The sequence below is a fragment of the Cardiocondyla obscurior genome, linkage group LG25, assembly GCF_019399895.1.
Source record: "Cardiocondyla obscurior isolate alpha-2009 linkage group LG25, Cobs3.1, whole genome shotgun sequence".
In the NCBI taxonomy this organism is placed as follows: Eukaryota; Metazoa; Arthropoda; class Insecta; order Hymenoptera; family Formicidae; genus Cardiocondyla; species Cardiocondyla obscurior.
The window spans coordinates 2,907,081-2,921,561 of NC_091888.1; the positions used below are offsets into that span (position 1 = coordinate 2,907,081).

Consider the following 14,481-nt stretch of genomic DNA (forward strand, 5'->3'; position numbering starts at 1 on the left):
ACTCTGCCTTGGGAGCGCCCAAAGCAGCGGAAGACTCTCACCGGGAGCGCCCGGGGACGACTCGGGAGCGCCCGAGTCGGAGAGTACTAGAGAGGGCTTCGGGAGCGCCCGAGTCGGAGAGTACTAGAGAGGGCTTCGGGAGCGCCCGAAGCCTATCGGATCTGGAGGATGTGCGTTCGTGACTAGGATTCGGAACGGACAAGGTACTGGCTCTGCCGCGAGCTCGGCTTATATAGCCGCCGAGATGAGAGTGGGGGAGCTCCCACTCTTACCTCGGCGGCGTGCGCCATCGTCGGGCCGGTGGTCGCCCGCCGAACTTTGTTTGGCGCGCTCGGTATTGTCCGGGTCGGTGTCTGCCCGGGTCCCCCTCAGGGACGGTGTCTGCCGTCTAGTGGTGGGGCCTAAGCTCTCGCCACAACGCATACTAAAATCTTGTTGTTAGCATCTTTTAGTATACCTCAGTTTTGCTTTCTTAATAATTTCGTCTATCACTTCAAAATATGCATCCGCCGTCGTCTGCCGCGTCCGACTCGCAACGTTACTGACACGAACTTACGTATCCGTATTTGCTCAACATTCGTTTGAAAATCAAATTTGTTTCTTGTCTTAGAACCAATGTTACTTTTTTTTTAACGCGAACGAGGAAATACAGTAATTCAAACGAGTGTTTAGGCAAGTGTGCAAATTTAGAAACTTTCACGAGAATGACCGGGCGCAAGCGCATTTACTGGGTGAAAGCGCAACAATATACAGGAGATCCGGGATATAGAAAAAATTTGAAGAGTAGGAACGGCTTTTGCAGACAAGTAAAAAAATTCCACAATATTTTACATTTTTTGCAATAACAGACGAGATATAAACGTTTAAAAATCGAGAATTTTACTATTGATTTTGAGAGAAAAATTGTTGTCTTTTTCACCGTGCGACGACATACGGATTGGGCAATTTTTGGTGGCGAGATGAGCAAAGATCTGCAGGCGAAATAAGCAAGTGAAATGAGCATTTTATTTACATTTATAATATTTATATTTTTATGACAATAATTTATTTAATGTTTTGCACTTAGTTTGAGCACAAGATATAGTTTTCCGCCTTTGTTAAGCCCTTCATACTTTAATCGTGGAAAATAACTTTTCAATTTGTATAGCCAATAAAAAGAACATTGCTTGAATAAACTTTGTGATTGACTTCTACTTAACCTCCAAAATAACTTTCATTAATTTTTTGTAGTAAAGATGTCAAAATTTAGGTATAAAAATTAGTTGCGATGTTTTTGATTAATGTTTTAAATCAAGAAAAGTCACCTTGTAATTTACACAGACAGAATGTGTTTATACAATATGTAGCATATTTACAAATCCACAATTTTAATTTTTTTCTTATTTGCGCAGTGCAAGTTTGTCATCCACTGCATGCTTTTAAGATAACATTTCAAATAGATGTTAGAAATAATGTCGTAAATTTTACTCATAAAAACATTGTTTATTAAATTTACGTACAAAATTACCGTCAATTAAAAATGTCTTTTCTATTAAAATAGTTCCTGTTAAATTATTTTTTACAACTATTTTTGTAGAGAAGATATCAAAAAAGCAGTTGAGGCTCGTGTAAAGTGTACGCGCAGTGAAACCTACTATGTGTCTTTACGCCGTTGTTAAGTTGACAACAGCTGAGATTATTTTAGATATCAATAACGGCTGAAACAATCAAGTTTTAAGTATGTCCATTAAAAAGCTTAGGGTCAATTTTAATAACAAAAGTGTTTTTATTTTTGCTTTACTTGGCCTAAAAGCTAAAATATAAAGATGGATAGAAATGTAAAACTTTTGCTTAAGATACGTTGACGTCATTATTATTTTTATTATTCTTATTACTCTCATCGTCGACAGGAAAAGTGAAAAAGATATGTACTCCTCGTATTTGGTCCGTTAAAATGCACAGTTCTAAACATACTGACGTACCTGACAGTGTTTTATGATTATCGATCGACGATTTAAACCTTTTGCGCAATTTACATCGCGTGCAAAAATTAATGTTTCATACTTTGCATTGTTAGACTTTTACTTCCGGTTGTGAGTGTGAATGACGTGTGAGTGTAGCGACCGAGGTTGGAAACGGTCTTTTAGAGAAAAGAAAAGGAGGGTAAGGGTAGAGGGCAGACGAGGGGAGATAGAGGGGAGGAAGGTAGAAGGGCAATTGAAGGGAGGGTAAGGAAAGAAGGGATAAGGGAGGAAGAAAGGAAATAATAGGGAGTAGATTAGTGAGATTAGGAGTAAAGACACAGTGTAGCGGTTGCTACAATTAAGTCTGTCCTGTCTATCCACCGGAATGCTCAGGATGTCGGGTGAGTATATTTAACTACACTGTTCTCTTATAACTATTACAATTAAGAATATATTTCTTTTCTTTACGGAACGAGTTACAAGCGTGTACAGATTCTTATGAGAGAGTGTCTCTATAGTGAGTATACTACATGTCTTTATTATATTCTTTCCTGGCCGCCTATTGGTCGGCGGCGGCGCTCCCGGTCATCGCGAGGCCTGTCGGGTCCACCACAGAAAAATTAGTGGCGCCGCGTGGAGGGAGAAGCGGAAAGTAGAATAAAAGAAAGATCGGATAGGAAGATAAAGCAGGAAAATAAGGAAGGAAGTGATAAGATCGGGAAGGTAATAAAAAGATAGAAATAGTAGAAAAATGAGCGAGAAAAGGGAAGAGGATCTAGATAAGGGAAAAGAGGAGGAGATTGAGGAAGGAGATAATACAGAAAAGAGAAAAGGAAGAAGACCAACAAAAGCCGAGAGCCTTGCGAGAGAAAGATCGAATAGCATGCCGATCATGGAAGTTTTTAAGAGAGAGCGAAGAGGAAGGAAAGGCAATAGGAAAAGAAAGAGAGATTGGAAGAATTGGAAGTTTTCAAGAAAAGCATGAAGGTGGTAAGATCACCGGAGAAAGTGATAGAGAACGTGCAGGAGAAACTGCAAGAAGAGTGGTTAGAGATAGTTAAAGAAATGAGAGCACGATTTAGAATAATCACAGAGGAGATAAAGGAAATAAGAGAGAGTAAGGAGGAAATGAGAAAATGGATGGAAAATTTAAAAAAAGGATGGGAAAAGGGAAAAGAGATGATGACGAAGAGAATAGAAGCATTGAAAGGGAGAGTGAAAGAATGGGAAAGTAGAGGAGAAAAAATGGGTATAGAAGAAGAAGAAAAAGAAAAAAGAAAAAAGAAAGGGGGAAGCAATTAGAAAATGAAAATTTAGGAGAGATAAAGAGATTAAAGGAAAGAATAAAGACTTTGGAAATGGAGAAAGAGATAATGAAAAGGGAAGAGAGAAAAAATAATATAATAATAAGGGGGGGGGGTGGAAATAAAAGAAAAGGGGATAGATGAGGTAAAAAAGCAAGTAGAGGAAATAGTCAAGGTGACAGGGGCGGAGGTAAAGATAGAGGAAGTGACAAAGATAGGAGCGGTGAACAAGGAGAGAGTGGGTATGGTATGGGTGAAACTTAGAAGTTTAAAAGAAAAGTTGGAAGTTATAAGGGGAAAAGGGAAATTGAGGCAGAGGAAAAAATGGATAGCAGATGACTTAACGGAAAAGGAAAGGATGATTGAATGGAGAATCAGGAAGGAAGCAGACAAATTAAGAAGAGAAGGAAAGAAAGTAAGAGTAGGATATATAAAAATATGGATAGAAGATAAGCTGTGGATATGGGAGGAGAGAAAGGAAAAGTTTAGAGAATGGAAAATAAGAGAAAGAAGAAAAGAAGTAAATTTAAAAGAGAAAGAGTTAAAAGGAGAAGGAAAGAGAGGTTTTTTTAGAAGAGTTGATAGATAATGCGAGGGAGAAGGAAGAGAAGAAGAAGGACGAGAACGTGAATACAAATGGAAACATGGGAAAAGGAAAAAAGAACGAGTAAAAAGGAAAAGAGGATGAAAAAGAAGGAAGAAAGAAAATTTTTAAGATAGGTTTTTGGAACGTGGCGGGACTGGAAAATAAAGATGAAGAATTCTGGACAGGATTAAAAGAATGGGACATGATTTGTATGAGTGAGACGTGGCTACAAGAAAAAGGGTGGGAAAGAATAAGAAAAAGGTTACCGAAAGGATATAAATGGGAAATGCAGGAGGCGGGAAGAAAAAATAAAAAGGGTAGGGCGATGGGAGGAATGATAGTAGGAATAAGAGAGAGAATTGAGGGAGGAAGGGATGAATTGGTAGAAAAGGAGGAGGGTATGATGGTAGTGAAGGTGCGGTTGGGAGGGGAGTGGTGGAGAGTGATAGGGTTATATGTAAACAGGAACCTGGATAGAATAACACAAAGACTGAGTGAGTGGATGGAAGAGAGGAGGGACGGAGAAAGGATAAGAATAGGAGAAGACTTTAATTTAAGAACGGGAAAGGAAGGGGGAAGAGTAAGAGAGGAAATGGAGAGTGGGATGGAAGAAGAAAGCAGAAAGTCAAAAGATGGAAAAATGAATGAAGAGGGAAAGAAGTTTTGTAAGATGTTGGAAGAGGTGCGTTGGGAAATTGTTAATAGAAACATAGAAGGAGATGAAAAAGGGGAGTGGACGTACATAGGAGAACAGGGAAGGTCGGTAATTAATTACGTGATAGGAAACAAGGATACGAGAGAAAGAGTGGTAAGGATGAGTATAGGAGATAAAATAGACTCGAATCATCAACCGATTATAGTAAAAATAAGAGGAGGGAAGTGTAAAGAGCAATGGAAAAAGAATGGAAAAAGAAAAAGGATAAAGGGAATTTGGACAGAAGAAGAAAAAAAGAAGTTTGAGAGAATTTTTGGAAAGAGGGAGGAAGAATGGCAAGGGATAAAAGAGGGATGGAAGAAACTGAGAGAAAAGGTGGAAGAGACGATGATAAAGATAAAGAGGGAAGAAAGAGAGGAAAGAAAAAAAGAAAAGGCAAAAGAAGGATGGTGGGATAAAGAGTGTAAGAGAATGAAAGAGATGGTAAAGGGTATAAAGAAAAGAAGAGAAAATACAACGAGCTGTGCGAAAGGAAAAAGAAAGAAGAGAGGGAAAAATGGGAGAAGGAAATAGAAAAAATAAAAACGGAAGGGGAGGTATGGAAGATAATAAACAAGGGAAGAAAAAGGAGAAAAGGAATAAATAAAAAAATTAAAATAAGGGAATGGGATAGGCACTTTAGAGATATGTTGGGGGAGTAGAGTGGAGAGTAAGGGGAGGGGAAGAAAGAAGAATAGGAGATGATGAAATGGAAATCGAGAGAAAAGAAATAGAAGAAATAATTAAGAAATTGAAAGAAAGTAAAGCTTCAGGAAGTGATGGAATTGAAAATCAGTTATGGAGATGGTTAAGATAAGAAGTAAAGAGGTGGTTATGGGAAATTTGTAATAGGGTGTGGAGAGGGGAGGGATTTCCTAGGGACTGGAGGGAGGGTATAGTAGTGCCGATAAGGAAAAAGGATAAAGGAGAGAAGACGGAGAACTATAGAGGGATAACACTGACACAGTCAGCATACAAGGTTTATGCGGCAGTGTTGGCAGAGAGATTGAGAAAATAAATAAAGGAAAAGGGGATTCTGCCACCGAGTCAAACAGGATTCAGAAGAAATATGGGGACAATAAACCAAGTTTATGTCTTGAACTATTTGATAAATAAAAAAGTGACTAAAAGAGAAGGAAAAATGGTGATGACCTTTGTAAATATGATAGCAGCGTTTGACTCAGTGGACAGAAAGGTGCTGATGAAGACTATGAGAGAGAGGTAAGTGAGAGAGCGATTGGTGGTGAGATGTGAGGAGTTATTGGAAGAAACGATAAGTAAGGTGAGAGTAAGAGAAAAGGAGGGAAAAAGATTCTAGACGGATAAAAGAGTGAGACAGGGATGCCCGCTGAATCCGAGTCTGTTTACAGTGCTAATAGCAGATCTGGACGAAGAACTGGAAAAAGGAGGATGGGGAGGAATTAAGGTAAAAAGAGAAAAAATATTCTCGCTGGCATACGCGGATGATGTGGCGATACTGGCGGAAAATGAGGCTGGAATGATGGAATTACTAAAAAGTTTGGAGAAGTACATGGAAGGAAAAGGACTAGTAGTGAACATAGAAAAGACGAAAGTGATGAGATGCAGAAAAGGAGAGGGAAGACAAAAGAGAATAACGTGGAAATGGAAGGGAAGGGAATTGGAAGAAATAAGAAAGTTTAAATATTTGGGATATGTGGTAATGGCAAATGAAGGGCAGAGAGAGCAGATAAGAGATAGGATGAGAAAAGGAGCAGCAGTATTGGGGCAGGTGTGGAGTCTAGGTAAGCGAAAATTTGGAAAGGATTGGGCGAAGAGAATATGGTTATATAATAAGCTGGTGTGGTCAGTAGTTAGCTATAAAGTTGAGATATGGGGGTGGAAGGAGAGGGAGGAAATGGAGAGATTGCAGGAAAGGTATTTGAGGTGGATTGTAGGAGTGAGTAGGTGCACGCCGGGATATATGGTGAGGGAGAAGCTGCAGAGAGAGAAATTGAAAGGAAGGGCAGAAATGAGAGCGTGGAGTTACGAGAGAAGACTTGGAGAAGGAAGAGGGGGGAAGCTGGCGAAAAGATGTTGTGAGGAGATAAGAGAAAGAGCGAAGGTGGGCAAGGTGGAAGAAAAATGGGAAAAGGAAAGGAAAGAATATTATAAAGAGAAAGGATGGAATCTAAAGGAGATAAAAGATAAGAGGGAGGAAAGGGAATTAAAAGGGGAAGATTTTATAGAAAAGGAAGAGAGGATGCAAAGAGATAAAAGGTGGAAAAAAATACGAAAGTCAAAATATAATAAGTGGTACGGAAGGGTGAAGAAGGAAGGAAATCCGGAATATCTGAAAAAGGGGTGGAAGGAAAAAAGGTGGCAGAAAGTGGCCAGATACAGACTAGGAGAAGAAATGAGAGGGAATAGATACTGGGAAAGGGAAGAAAAGAGAAAGTGTAGGGTATGTGTCGGGGAAGAAGAAACTTGGGAACATGTGTGGGCAAGATGTGTGGATTGGGGAGAAGAGAAAGGGTGGGATGAAATGGTAAGAGTGATATTAGGGGAGAAAGGTGAGAGTGAAGAATGGATGAAAAAATTGGAGGAAGTCAGAAGGGGAAGAGTAAGTGAAGATGTGAATGAGGAGAATGAGGAAAAAAAAGAGAATACGCCGGAAGGGGAGGTCCCAAAGGTGAATGAGGAAGGATGAGGAATGAGTGTTGTGTATGTCTCTCTATCTCTTTCTACACTGCGAAAAAATAAGTTGTTTGTTAATTTTTTTGTTTTTGTTAGAAAATAATATAAGCGGAGCGGAAATTCGCGCAATGTACCCAGCAAGAAAATAAAGCATTTATCTATCTATCTGTCTATTTTGCATTGTTATATTTTAGTTTCCACTAACAAGTGGGATTACCGGATCTCAACAACGATTAAATCGATCGTTTTCTAACAAGGAAGGTTACGCAACCCGGAAATACAAAAAAATCTGATACTTTGTGTGCATGTAGTAGTTCATCTGTAACACAAAACTATTTTTTGTTTGTGCTACATTTCACTTTAAAAGGATGAAACCACCCCTTATAAATAAAAGACTTTTTGCTTTTTTCGATATAATTCGAAAACTATTTAAAATAGCAAAAAAAGTTTTATACAAAAATTTTATGGTAAAAACATCTCTGTTTAACTGCAGTAACAGAATTAGATAAAAAATTTGTTTACAAAATTGTTTATAATATTAAAAAAAAATTTTTTTTTTATTTTATTACTGCAGTTGAACAGAGGTGTTTCTACCATAAAACTTTTGTATAAAACATTTTTTGATATCTTGGACAGTATTCAAGTTGTATGGAAGAAAGTGAAAAACCTCTACATATGAAAATACTTTATTTCCATAAGAATTATTCTTCAGCCGTAACTACAAAATTTTTAATTTATTTGTTACTCTATATGCGTAAAGTTTCTCATTATAAGAACGATTTAATCAGGTTAATACGCTCAAAATTACAATAAGGTTTCCACCAAAAAAAGTTAAAGAATCTTTAAATATTCAGCATTGTAAAACTTTGTGTGCAATAATTCACCTTTAATATAAAACTTTTTTGTTCGTGCTTCTATTCGAGTGACTGATTACGAAATTGAAAGTATTAAATATGAACTTTTGCGTCATCTGTCGCATGATGAAAAATAACAACAAAAATAAAACGGAGTCCGGTTGTGTTGATAATTTTGTTAAACTTTCCGATTAACTTGATGTGGATGCGCTTACTCACAAAAATTGAAATAAAACGTCCTGAAAAAAAATGTCAAAATATTGTAAATTTATTCTTAATAAAATACAAGATATAAGTTTTCTTTTAAGACGTTTGCAAATCATTTATCACGTTTCGTTGAAAAGTTACACTCGACCAAAAATAGCCAAAATAACGTTTTAAGGAGTTTCAATTGCTTACATCTTTGAAACTAGAGTTAATGAACAATTTTCACAAACACATTCGGATTCAGCGCATCTAAATTAGTGAAAATTGACTTTACCTATTGTCGAAGCAGAAAATAAATCTAAATTTGTTGACTAGTATTATCACCTCCGATTCTCGAAGGCGATACCAGCTCGTGTAACTCTTCCTGCTAAATCATCGTACAAAGTTCACCGTGTGAACCTTGTGTGCTTACTGATTCTCAATTATGCAACTCAAGAAAACTCATCAATCTGCATGCGGCGTGTTGAGCCTCGTGCTCAGTAGATCGGCAGCTTTTCAAGTGCACGGCCCGTACTAATTAACAGAATTGTACATGTTAGTAATTACTCAGTTGTGAAGTAAAAACTCAAAAGTAGAAAACTCATCGCCAAGAAACATTGCAAGAACTCAAAGGTGAAACTCAGTGCGAATAATTTCTAACGATCACGAGCGCGATCACACGATCCCTGTATAAGTTTCCCTCATCAAAGTGATTAATATCTGCCTTCTTGATCTGTACGATCCGGCCACGATCGCGGTAACATCTTCGCAGCGTAATAACTGTTAAAACTCGCTAAAGCAGTTGAATTCATAAAGTCACAACAGTCTATATCTAAAATGCGGAATAGTTTTACGAATTACATGACATTTATTTTCGCAAACTACGAATATAGAAACTATACAAACAATACATGCAGCAATGTAGCACGTGAGCTTTGTTTTAAAGAATCTGCAGATTCTTTTTTCTGCAATACGTATCATCACGAGACCGTGGAATCGCGACACAAGTATATAGAAACAGCGTATATGAAACTTTTACAGTGCGATATATACAGCGGTGCGAATGTGATCGACTGATTGCGACGAGTTAAAACCGGGCTGTTTTATACGATGCGAGACTTCCAGAAAAATCTCGGATGATTATAGCGCCAGAAGTACGTCACTGATGAATGATTTGAAAGTCTGAAAACAATGCCTCTTCGTAAAGAATAACATGCTTGACCGAAAAAGAGGACGCTCGACGAGCCAGCCACTGTCACAACAATGCGCAAAGTATCACGCGGTCTAGAAATCGATCTGCTATTAGATCAGCTATTAGATCATACAACTCGCGCGTGACAGAGATGATAACAACGCGTATCACAGTCTTTTTGGACAAACGCGCGATGCACAAAATACAAACAATGCAGTACTCTAAACATCGAGTAATATATTAAAACGTTTGATCAAATGAGCGAGAAGAAAACTGTTAAAACTTTGTATAGTCTAAAATTTTTTAGTTTTTTAAATGTGTAAATAATATTAAAATTAACAAATATCAATCTCTTGATATAAAGTAAAATTAAATATACAACTTACAAAGGGAGTTCAAGGATAATAAAACACCAATTTTTTTCAAACTCTCAGGGTTTGAAGATTGGTATTTTTATATTAATCTAGTAGAGCCAATCGATGCGCTTCTCAAAAATAAGCAAAAAAATTAAGTTTAATCATTTTCGATGTGTTTGAATACCGAATGGTTATACCTATTTTCGAAGTAGCGTGGTAGCTTAGCGCGAACGGCTTTAGTCTAGTAAGCGCAGGATCGCTGGTTCGAGTAATGTTAATGTATTTTTTTTTCTTTTTTTTTAACTTGTTTTTACATCTCTGTAATAATATTAACAATAATGTAATTAATTTAATTATTGTACTATTTTATAAAAAGAAAAAATAATTAAATAAATTACATTATTATTAATTTTACAACTCTCATTGTTAGATTATACAGGGTGTCTCATTTTAATCTCCTTAGACAAAAATTTCAAAAGATATAAAAAATACAAAAAAACGTTTCAGACAAAAGTTATTTGATTCAAAGTGAGACATAATATGGTACTATTGGATCTTGAACAGTTATTTGTAAATGACAAGAAAGTCACCTTAAATTTTTTTTAATGAAACTCTTTATAAATTATTTATTATTATAATGGTACCACGTTGTGTCCTCCTTTGAATCAAATAACGTTTATCTGAAACGTTTTTCTATATTTCTCATATCTTTCGAAATCATTACCTGGAAAGATTAAAATAAGAGACCCTGGATGTATTTATTTACAATCTTCACCACATTCAGGTAAAAAATTGAATAACTGCAAAGTCATTGAAAATTGTAGACGATTTTTGACACTAACAAGAAGAGTACACAGTTGACTGGTCACCGACTTTGCTCTCCTTTTTTTTTGGTGAATCTATATAAAAAAAGTTGATTCGTGTTCGAGTTTTCCATTTAATACGCCTTGTAACAATTTTTTTTTAATTTAAATTTTACAGGACCATTATAAGGACTAAGAAAAGCATATTTTTGATTAATGCTGTTGTCAAAACAAGAAGGCTGAGCTAATAAGTCAGAAAACCCAAATTCAAAATCTGAGTTGTCTTTTTTTAATATTATTTTATTAGAAATAAGCGTTCATATTGCGCGGGCGCCTTGCCAAGGAACACTGTCGGCCTCTGTATATAACGCGCGTAAACTTCACTACTACTTATTGTTTTTCTCTTTCTTCTTCCGTGCGCGTTCGTACTGGCGATGTGTGTAAGATTTGCCACCAACGAGTTTATTATTAAAAGTTTATTTATCCCCGCTACTGAGTGTGTCCCGGCTTATTCAGTCACCTTCCCAGCGCCTATTCCAACATATTTATTATATAAAAAATAAATATTTTGCAAATACCCATTATTAATTATGCAAATTTATTTATTTTTGTAAATATTTTCAAATAATTTAAAATTGTGTTCAAAAATACGCAATTTTCCTAACTTTACAAAAAAAAGATCAAGATTTTCTATCAAACTATCTCGTCCCTCTTCCCATCTTTCATGTTTATTATGCTTTAAAATTCGTTGATTACACCCGGAGATTTCTAAAATAGTTAGGAAATTTTTTCTTTTTTTCGTAAAATTACGAAAAAAGCGTATTTTTTAACACGATTTAAAATTATTTAAAAATATTTAAAAAATATATAAATTTGCATAATTAATAATGAATGTTTAAAAAATATTTATTTTTTATATATTTAATAATATACAGGGTATCCGCGATCAAGTAAAAAAGTTTTCAATGGTAGGTAGGACTTCCGTAGATAAATAGAAAAATCCTATACCAGTTTACAATTTAGAGGTTAATAATCGAGATAAAAATATTTAAAAATTTGATGCCTCCGTGCGAGTAAGAACGCACCGTTTGAAGCTACCGAGACGTTGATTGACCTAGAGGTGTGGCTTATCTTACTCTATTTACAGAGATTTGAGTAATCTATAAATCTCTGTAAATAGAGTGAGATAGACCATTCCTCTAGGTCCACCAACGTCTCGGTAGCTTCGAACGGCGCGTTCTTACTTGCACGAGGGCGTCAAATCTTTAAATATTTTTATCTCGATTATTAATTCCCTAATTGCAAATAGTATAGGATTTCTCTATTTATTTACGGAAGTTCTACCTACCATTAAAAACTTTTTTACTTGATTGCGAACACCCTGTAAAACAAAAAAGACAACCCAGTTTTTGAACCTGGAATTTATGACTTACTAGCTCTGTCCACTCTTGCTGAACTAACAGCATCAATCAAAAATATGCTGTAACAATGCACCCTGCAAAGATGCATCAGTCCGGCAAAATCCGGCCAGACGTTAGTTCAAAGAACCGACCCGCGAAGAGTTCGGGCGCGGCACGCACCAAACATATTTTAAGTGTTCAAAACGCTCGCAGAAAAACGGCAGTATGCCGACCACCATTCATGTGCTAAGTCCGAAGCACGGACATAGCCAATTGAAACCAAGTCTCGCAGAATGCGCCAGTGACACAAGGCCCGAACGATTTCAATCCGCGCCGCACCGAGCGCCATAAATCGGGATACCCCTGGCAATCGCCTGTTTGCCGTATAAAAAGGCGATGCCGGAGAAGATTTGGACTATTCTCGATTCGCTCGTTTCTTGCAAGCATCCGATCCTGACCGCCTCTTGGAACAAGCACAGAGCCGGGCTAGAGTAAACTCTGCCTCGATCAGATGATCAACTTGCCTCTTGGCCCATTCCGAACCGACAACGTCGTTTAACAGATCCGTGGGGTAGAACAAACTTTGCCTCCGCCGAGTATTCTCTCGGTTCTCCGTTATCGGTCCGCTGATTCATCTGACAATCCCGTTGCACCGTCGCAATATACGGGGTGGAGTAATCTCCGCCTTAACCGAGCACAGGTGTATCTCAATTGAATACGTCGCGCTGAATCTGTACTGTGTATATTTCGATTCCGGCGATAAACTGCACGGTCTTTTGCGTACCAGGGCCGTGTCACCGTCCATAATAATACTGTCACCGCGATTCGCTCTGCGATACTCGTATAGGCGCTAACAACTGTATACACGCTTAGTTAAAAAATTGTTAATTGTTATATAATTACTTTATTCAATTTCAATGCATTTGGACCATTTTTTCGAACCCGGAAGTCCGACGAGCTACTCCCGGCCGATTCGCAAATTCCCGCCCAGTGGCCGTAGTTCGGGATCTTCGGAATCACGAATGGTCGTTTCAATGCTATTGTTTAGCCCTTATAACGGTTCTTTAAATTTTAAATTAAAAAGAAATAAATACTGTTACAAATTACATTGGACGAAAAGCTTGAACATAAATCAACTTTTTTTTATATAAATTCATCAAATAAAAAAAGATCAAAATCGATGACGAGTCAAACCGTGCACTCTTCTTGTAAGTACTATATCTTATACATTTTTTAGAGTTATAATACATTGCACTAATATTATTGTTTATATTTAGGTAGTAACAGATTCGAAATAATTGAAGGAAATAACGTTATCGTTACTGGAATAGTGCGAATTCCAAATAATATCAACAATGAAAAAATGTTTTGTAATCTTTTGGAACATATTCATGACAATGAAAAAATGAGTACTAAAGACATTTATAAAGAACTAAGGCTTCGTGGTTTTCAATATAAAGGATTATTTCGTGGACTAAAAAGTACATCAATTACAGGAACAAATGGTCATATCGCCTGGTCATCTAATTGGGTGGCATTTATGGATAATATGTTACAAATAATGATCTTAAGACAAAATTCGCGAAGTCTTTTTGTGCCAACAAAAATTCGCAAACTGATAATTGATCCGAAATGTCATATAAATTTAATTCAAAATTGCCCAATTGAAGAAAGACGTAAGTAACATACAGTCGCTCACAAAATTATTCGTACACTTTTAAATTTTTATATTTAACCTCTGTATTTTTAACATGTGTACTGTGGCGGCTGACTCTATCACAGTTAGCGCCGCAGTAACGGCAACCCGGCGTGTTGCGCTACGCCGCGCCGTCGCTAGAGAGCCAGCCGGCATATCGATTACATTAATATAAGATTCACCACCCACGGAGATATAAGCACGGTGGAAAATCAATCGGATACCTTCAATTTGCTTCAGATATTTATTGAGCAAAGAAAACTTTTTCGTAGCTCAGGTGTGCTCGAAACATTCTGACGCACTCTGAGCAACAGTGTAGTAATCAATGTCTAAAAAAACATCCATCAGCAGCAAACCAATGACGAAATTAATCGCCCGATCGACGGAGATCTTGACGCGAACGACGGAGATCTTGATACACGAGCCGATTATAGCCGCGGACTCGAATCTTTGCAGTACAAGAAAAAAAATAAAGATACAAAAAATTACTGAATTCCGCGATTTACAAATATAATTTAAAACCGTAGATAACGCGGTGAAAACCAAAAAAAAGAAGAGTAGTCTCAAGCGATACAGAGAGCTACGATGAGAACGAGTTGAGCTGCTTTTTTCGATAGGAACAGTATCGGAGTTCGAGCAAAACTGCTCGATCTTTCGCTGAATGGAGCCAGGTTTTGAGGAAACAGTGCAAGGAAATCGAGGAAAGATCGAGGGAAAACCAGATAAAACCGGAATGGACTGATTGAATAGGAAGAAAGCGAAGCAGCGATAAACACGAAGAGGTCCAAGGAGACCGACAAAAATAATATACA

The 14,481-nt window shown here is 37.1% G+C and overlaps 1 protein-coding gene across 3 annotated transcripts in view; it reads left to right on the forward strand.

Moving 5' to 3' along the window:
- LOC139111866 (fatty acid synthase-like) overlaps nt 1–14,481 on the forward strand; it is a 297,920-nt gene that overhangs the window by 181,844 nt on the left and 101,595 nt on the right. For all 3 annotated transcript variants that reach the window (XM_070672437.1, XM_070672436.1, XM_070672435.1), the window contains one exon: nt 13,251–13,649. In XM_070672437.1, coding sequence (XP_070528538.1) covers nt 13,251–13,649 — 399 coding nt within the window. The remainder of the gene's footprint in view (nt 1–13,250; nt 13,650–14,481) is intronic.